The following is a 7531-nucleotide window of genomic DNA, read 5'->3' as shown; positions in this document are numbered from 1 at the left end:
CACCAGGGAGGTGAGACGCACCTCCCTGCACACACACAACATGCACACACACAACATGCACACACACACACACACACGCAATCACACACACATGCATACACACTCGACTGATCAATAGCGTTTCCCCCATCCCAAGCGGACCCCCCCCCCCCCCAATAATCTCTCTCATTGCAGTTTGCTTCCACCAGGGAGGTGAGACACAACAATCTTTCCAACACACTGCTCATGCACCGAGTGTGGGCTCTCCAAACCAAAAACAAACATCAGCAAACATCAATGGCCTTGCCCGCTGAAAACTTATTTATATCAACCCTATAAACCAGTAAAAATCACTGCTACCTAGGTAGGGCACCGCCGGCCCCGAATACAAGTGAACAGAATTTCCTACGGGTGGCTGCGCTAATGAGATCACAACTATTAAATCACCACTCACTTACACCCACTTACTATACAACAACCTTTCGGATCTATGGTACCAGTACATGCCCAAGCTTTTCACAAGTACAGCGTAGAAACAAAATTGCGTTTACACAAGACAACATACACTGTAGATCTAGATCTACACTTTTTCTACTTTGATAATTATAAACACAACACAGTAAGCATACATAATTAGAGATTTTCCAAGAATAGTATGCACACACTAGACATGTCATAAGTTTTTATATCTTTTTCTTTGTTTTATTAATAAAATTAAATAATACATCAACAACTCTTTGCAAAAACTCAACTTTTTTTTTAAAGAACCAGAATTGATTAATGCATTGTATATGAGGAAACACACGAAGATAAAGGAGTTCTTGAACTTGTATTAAGACAACTGAAACAATGAATTGAAACCTTCAAAGCAAGGCAAACTAAGCAGAGCCCAGTTTCCCGAACTGTACAAAACACTTTGGATTTGTTTTTTTTCCTCTGGAATAACAAATGGAATAGCTTTTGCATGATATAAAAATATCTAAGTCTAGGTTGCACTTCTTCCACACATAACACAAATAGGAATATGTGTTATGAAATAAATTGTGAATGTTTAAGTTTAGCTTCTTTGAGTTGTCAATTTAGGGAATGACACCCCACATAATACAATAAATTACAATATCTATACTGTACAATTTTATAGATGGCACAGCCAGAATAAGCACTAGGAATCTAGTGTTATTTTATCCATTCATATAACCACATATTGGTCGGAGTCACGTCCTCTCATGACAAACCCAAGGATTGACATGTCACAGGGGAGAAAGCAAATGATACATGAATAGCCTCTGAGGCATTTTGCAGAAGACAATTAAATCTTGAATTCAAGACAGCAAATACCAATTTCACATGACAAAAATTCCAAGGCACCTTCACTGCAATTGATCATCCATCACTGCATTTTGAGCAGTACTAATAAATGTCTGAACTTATTCAATATGTCCCCTCAACAAACTGTACAAGGAAGAACTGGACAAGTCATAGAATTGGTCCTTTCTAAGATAGGCACTTTGTGGAAACTCCAAGCTTTCATGCAAGTTCGTTTCACTATTGCATAGATTTTTTGCTTGCAGGAGAGATCTCCAGACCAATGGGTGGTCGCGGCACTTAGTTTCAGAAAAAGAAACAGAACTGGAAGACTTTTGTTCTATGGCATCCACTTCTGGCCAACAAACATGATACCAATCAGGCCTCTCTGAAATAAAATGAACAAATGCTTGCAACAGCAATTGTTGCTTATTCTCTTGAACAAACTTGACATATTAAAGGCATACGCTCCAAAACTCTATAACATGCATTCACGAGTATTGGCCAGAACCATTTTCCCTTCCCACATCCAGTGAACTGGGTCTATGAGGAAAGACTAATGCCCCTCTGTTGCCAACTCTTGACAGAGAACAACGTAATTGGTTCATACACAGACTTCCTGAAACCTGAATCACATGTAACGTGCATAGGGCAGGATGTAAAAATAAGGCACACCATGTATACATTCTGAAGCTCCACTACAATTCTTAATACCGTCCCCCACAGTGACAAATGTGAGCAGTTGCTAAGTTTTCAGTAGGCAAGTTTGCATATTAACATTACAAATTGCTATATTGGCATCATCACTTTTAAGTAGATTTCCAATGGAATATACATTTGGACCAAGAAAAGCTACACAGGCATTGGAATACCCACTTGCTTGATAACAATGGACATGAAATTAGTTGGGGGGACTTTCTTCAGCATGGGAATTTCTGACAAACGAAAAAAGAAATGAACGCAAGGCAGTGTTAAATAATTCATGGTAATATGCACAAGTACTATATTCACAAATATATTAATACAATACGAACAATCCAAACTGAAATGTCCGCCAATGCAATTTGGACAATAAATAAGGGCTGCATTTCTTTCTCTTTTCAAACATGTTTTTTGCACTATGTTTCTTTCTGTTTAAGTTAGATCTAGTAGTAGGTGGTTTGACAATAAATTACTACATACAGATAGGTCTAATAGAAGGTAAAACTACAGCCCTGCTTAACTTTTGAGTACAGAGGACAATACTGTACAAGCTAAATAGGTATATTGGCACTGGAAAACATGACAAAAATTGATTTCATGAAAGCTGCTGGCTTCTGTACTCCACACTATGGCAGGACATCAACCAGTGCTGTCACTAAGTACTAATCCACGCACAAACATGGCTACAAAATATTATCCATCCATTTTGTTCATGGAAGAATTGACAAGTCACTTCTTAGAATGATAAAAACAATCATTTTCTTAATGAAATGATAACTTGATAAATATGAACTTTATATCTGAAGATATATCCTCCCCAAAAACTGCACATTTTTGCTAAATAGAAATAAATACCACTGATAACTTAAATAGTGAAGAATTTGCTGTAGATCACAAAGCCATCGGCTGGAATAAATGCATATTCAGTTACACAAAAACATATAGTCTATATAACATAAATTGATTTTCTTGTAAGGAATTGCCACACAAAAAACACAAGACTAGTAAGGTAATGTCTGAGAGAAGACATTTTAGACTTGAATATAAAACCTGGCATTGAAAATGCACAGGAAAATAAACCACGAATAAAAATAAATACAAGTACAAACCGCAAAATAGGCAAGCATCAAGACTATGCCAAAAGACGGTTCACACAGTTAATATATAAATAATTCTAGAAACTTTATAAGCATCCACTAGATTAATTCAATCAATAAAATACGTCAAAAGTTCTCACAAAGAATGAACGTGTCATTAGTCAGTCTTTCAATCAGTCATACAAGATGAAGTCCATACAGAATTTCATGAGTAAAAAGATGTCCATTATAAATTACTGCAAGCGTGTTTCTCCTGATTTTTTTTACAAGGTTTTTCCTCCTTGATTCACATTCAGAAGCGCTGATCTTCCTGAGACATGCCTCGGAAGATTGGTAAGCGACCCAGCCTAGGTCCAACAGGACTGGCGGTAGGAGAATTAGAGCCCATAGATGAATCTGCCACGGACTCGGGATCCGACAGGGACTCGGGAGGGGATGGTGATCGGTAGTGGTTGACAGCAATAGGCTCATCAGAGGGAAAGAACACGCTGCCACCCTGTTGACAAACATTGTGAAAGGAGAGTTGCTCAAGATCATCATTGATGGGTTGTAGCGGGATGAATGGTGACGATGGCGCAGGGCTGAATGGATTCTGCATGGTGGGAGATAATGCGGAGGGCGAGAGGAGAGGTGCAAAGTCTTGTACCTGGCTGAAGTTCATCGCATTGCTGGTTAGCGTGGCAAGTAAGGCAACATCTTCTTGACTCAGTATTGCTGGTGGTGGAGGGGTGAGCGGGTTTGGGCTGTCGCACATGGGAGGTGGGGTCAGGTCACCACTGGTTGAGCCAAGAGGAGCACTGGGAAAGTGCAGGAGCTTGGGCCTTTCGATGGCGCGATCTCGAGGTGACTTACTGCTAGGCCCCGGAGAAGAAAGCTTTCTCTCGTCGGGATTGTGGATGAAGTGACATCGTGGCCCATAGGGACAAAATCCCACAGTGTGAAAGGTGCGACAGAGCTCCGTCTTGTACTTGGGATGTCGTGCCAATATGCGAAGTTCATGTATGCCATGGGCGAACTGGCACTTGTCGCCATATTTACAGGTGCCATTTTCTTCAAATGGCCTACAGAGCTCCGTTTTGTACCTGCTGGAGTTCTGGTTGCGTGATTGACCATTCCTATCGCTTTCACTTAATGCCCGATCCCTTGGCTTGTTAAGATTTTCTTTGTTGAACACTGCCTCCAAATTCTGCTGTGAGAACAACGAATTGGCATTAATTTGGTTACCAACAGGGCTGGTCCCAGTGGTAGAGTGCCTTCGAAGAAGGTGTGCTCCATTTGATCCATTTATAGGGGTCCCAACTGCCCTGGTGTCGCCTCTAAGCTGAGAGTGAGACTTGGCCTGTATCAACGACACATTCTGCAATTGAGGGGAGAGGGACAAATCAAACAAACACTGTTAGATCTAAATTGGGATGTTTACATTTCAATGGGTCTACACAAGCAACTTTTGAACTTGTTTCCCCAGCAATAGGTTTCTTAGACAAAAAAATCTACCCCACTAGATTCTACACACACTCTGTCTACCTCAAAATTCTAACTTGTTATGTTAATGTTAGATCAGATGTCTCTAATGTGGAAAGCCCAGGCAATAAAGCAGATCTGTAACAATGTTACCTGCAGAAAAAAAAAAATAAAAATTCGGGTCAGTCAAACAAAATATCTGGATCTGTAAAAGTAGAAATTTTCGCAGTGTTTATAAAATGGCTTTTTGTGCAACCAGATGATCCAACTTACTAGATTTTTTCAAAGATAGTCTTAAGTAGGCTACTCTTTAAACGCTAGTTTAAAATGTTATCGTTAGTTTGGCTTATGGCAGTTATTTGTGGCTCTGTGTGTGTGTGTGTGTGTGTGTGTGTGTGATATTTTTTTAATTACTGTTAAACCTAATGTTGAATTGTATATTCTTTTTTGCCACCAGCACTAGATTTGTTCTAGGTATGTGCCAGATAGAAGTAGAAATCATAACAGTCTCCCAACACATTTAACAATCAATAACATTAAACTAGGCCCCAAAGTTTACCAACATCTATATTCTGGGATTAAATAGGCTACTGTAGAACCACTAACAATAACAATTTGTTATGAAATGAAAACGATGTAGGGTATAATCTGGAATTCAAAGTAAATTGTAACACAGTGAGTTAGACCGCTCTTCAAAGGTTTTCTAGACCCTACTCTCTCAGGAGCTCCAGCACAGTAACGTTAGAAATCTAACAAACATAACAAGTTAGATTGACAGAAATAAGATGGTCTACAGTACAAGAAGAAGAAGAAGATGAAGAAATAAAGATTTGGCGCAGGCCCTAAATATTCTTGTGAGGGAAATAATAGACGCCAAATAAATTTAACAAACTCCACACGCAGAACCCAACCACATGTCATGAACTCACGCTAGCCAGAACTAGCAACGTTCTTCTCAAGCGACATTCTTCTCATTCTTCTAGCAACATTCTTCACTTGTTTTTATCTTAATTAGATTCTAGAGTCTGTTAGACCCTACCTACCTCACATCTTTAAATATCCCTCACTGCATAATTGAAGAGCAGGCGCTTTCCAATCTGTTCCTAACATTACAAGTTCAGAAAACCTAACTTTAAAGTTAACTTGTTCTAGACATTCCTAACAGATTGTTAGATTTAACGTTAATACTAGTTATGAAGTCGCAGACAGAGCCCTCCATGTAGCTCCATGTACATTGACAACCAGACAACCAAGGGTCCCACAACCAAACCAAGCACTAGGCACTCAACAAGTGTGCACGCACATTCCGACACATGTAATTGACAAGACTCGTGAGTGGTAGAGAATTCCAACAGAGTGCCGCTTCTGAGCGTAGCTGCACACTAAAAAAGTACCTGCTATCAAAAAGGGGGAAATGGTTACAAAACAGCAACACAACGTACCTTGTGATTAAACATCATATCTCCAACATCGTAGAAGGCTGATACCATAGCGGTAGACATGTTTCACGGTATGCGAGATTTCGAACAGGATTTTGGCGAACTGCTCAACTTCTCGATGGTCACCCGTATTTCTAGCTTCTCAGCCGCACACTCACAGGCACGTTGGCGATTACCTACAGATCAATTGCCAGTGAGTAGCTAGGGGGAGCCGTCGTTTGCGAGTTCTGTGGCTAGCTGCTGATCTGTGGGTCCCATACACAAGCACATAAAACGCAAGACACGAGTACGGAAAAAATAGTGGGCGGAGCTTAAGTCCAACCAGGGTCTATGCGCACGCGCATGGGCATGATATAAAGCGTGCTTGGAAGTTGCTATGTGTGCTTTGCCTAAAGGTTCTTTTTATCTTGCTTAGAGAATGTAGGTTCCTCGCTTACGGGCACTTTCATTCGTTACGAGGTTCAGAAATATGAAAATAAATCACGAAAGTCATAGCGGTATGATGACTTTGATGATGTGCTGAGATGTATTGGGCCCATTGAGGGAGATGGGGGTTCTTTTTCATAGTTTACATCACATAACGAGTACTAACAGTAGTAGGAGGTCTGAGTACTTCAGCAACATGTAGAAGGGCGTTCCCTCAACAGGTAGCCAATAGCAGATCGATGTTACTTCCAAATACGCCTATGACGTATTTCGAGGACTGACGCCACTGGTTGATCGCAAATGTATTAGCCGTGCGAGGGAAATCCACGAGTTGGCTAGTGACTTTTAAAGGGAAGTATCAGAAACACTCTGCGGCCTATCAGCATGATCCGTCGCTCCCATTTTCTTATGTTGTTTACAGATGCTACGCTAGAGGGTGGAACAGGAGGGAATGGTGCTGGATGTGATGAGATTTTTAGTGTCCGTTATCTACGGAGGCGAAAATTACTTGTAGTTCCCAGAACATTTTCGCCATGACTGGCCAATAAGCAATAAAGCGAATCTGAATGTAAGGTCGTACAGGTTCTTTTGTACAAGTCACGTATATTCATTGCCAGTGTACACAAGCTCTTCAAAACAAACAAGCTAAAACAAAAACACAAGCACTAGCACGATCTAAAGGCCTGAACCACTCTCATACGATACGACCAGTGACACCATTTGCGAATCACTACCGAGGGCATCTTTGCTAGCCATTTTAAAAGACATTGCCTGGAAAGTTTCAAAACATACAAAATATGCTGAAAAGCATGAAATTCTACTCCAAAAGTAAAGATTAATACTAAACTCCCGACTCCGCCGAAACATTGTAGCTTAAAATACTAACATTGAGCATCACATAACCCATAGGCCTACACCTTTATAATAATATATGTAGTCAAGTGTAGTGACAAATTAAATCACGACTTCTGTCCATACAAAGGACCTAAGACTATGATTCTCTTCATCAACACTGGAGGTCATGATGAACCATTAAAGCAGAAAAGTGCGCTCTCTCTCTCTCAAAAAAAAAAAGAATAAAAAAAAAAATCCAAGATTGTGAGGGCAGTCCCGCCATTTATT

At 40.2% G+C, this 7531-nt stretch overlaps 1 protein-coding gene across 1 annotated transcript; it reads right to left on the bottom strand.

The window, feature by feature from the left end:
* Positions 1-775: 775 nt before the first annotated feature.
* On the bottom strand, positions 776-6214 carry LOC139732494 (mRNA decay activator protein ZFP36L1-like). Its single transcript, XM_071643357.1, has 2 exons — positions 5987-6214; positions 776-4440 (listed from the first exon to the last, which is right to left on the bottom strand). The coding sequence occupies exons 1-2, from the start codon at positions 6044-6046 to the stop codon at positions 3376-3378; spliced, it is 1125 nt and encodes a 374-aa protein (XP_071499458.1). The 5' UTR covers positions 6047-6214; the 3' UTR covers positions 776-3375.
* Between the last annotated feature and the right edge of the window lie 1317 nt (positions 6215-7531).

This window comes from Diadema antillarum, unplaced genomic scaffold (genome assembly GCF_040938485.1).
Source record: "Diadema antillarum isolate AM-2024a unplaced genomic scaffold, OU_Dant_1.0 seq00000427_RagTag, whole genome shotgun sequence".
NCBI classification, from domain to species: domain Eukaryota; kingdom Metazoa; phylum Echinodermata; class Echinoidea; order Diadematoida; family Diadematidae; genus Diadema; species Diadema antillarum.
This window is presented reverse-complemented; position numbering and strand designations above follow the sequence as displayed.

Coding starts and splice junctions, on each gene's coding strand:
- LOC139732494 (XM_071643357.1), bottom strand. CDS start 6,046: ATGTCTACCGCTATGGTATCAGCCTTCTACGATGTTGGAGATATGATG. Junction 4,441..5,986: donor ATATGATGTTTAATCACAAG/GTACGTTGTGTT, acceptor CCTCAATTGCAG/AATGTGTCGTTGATACAGGC.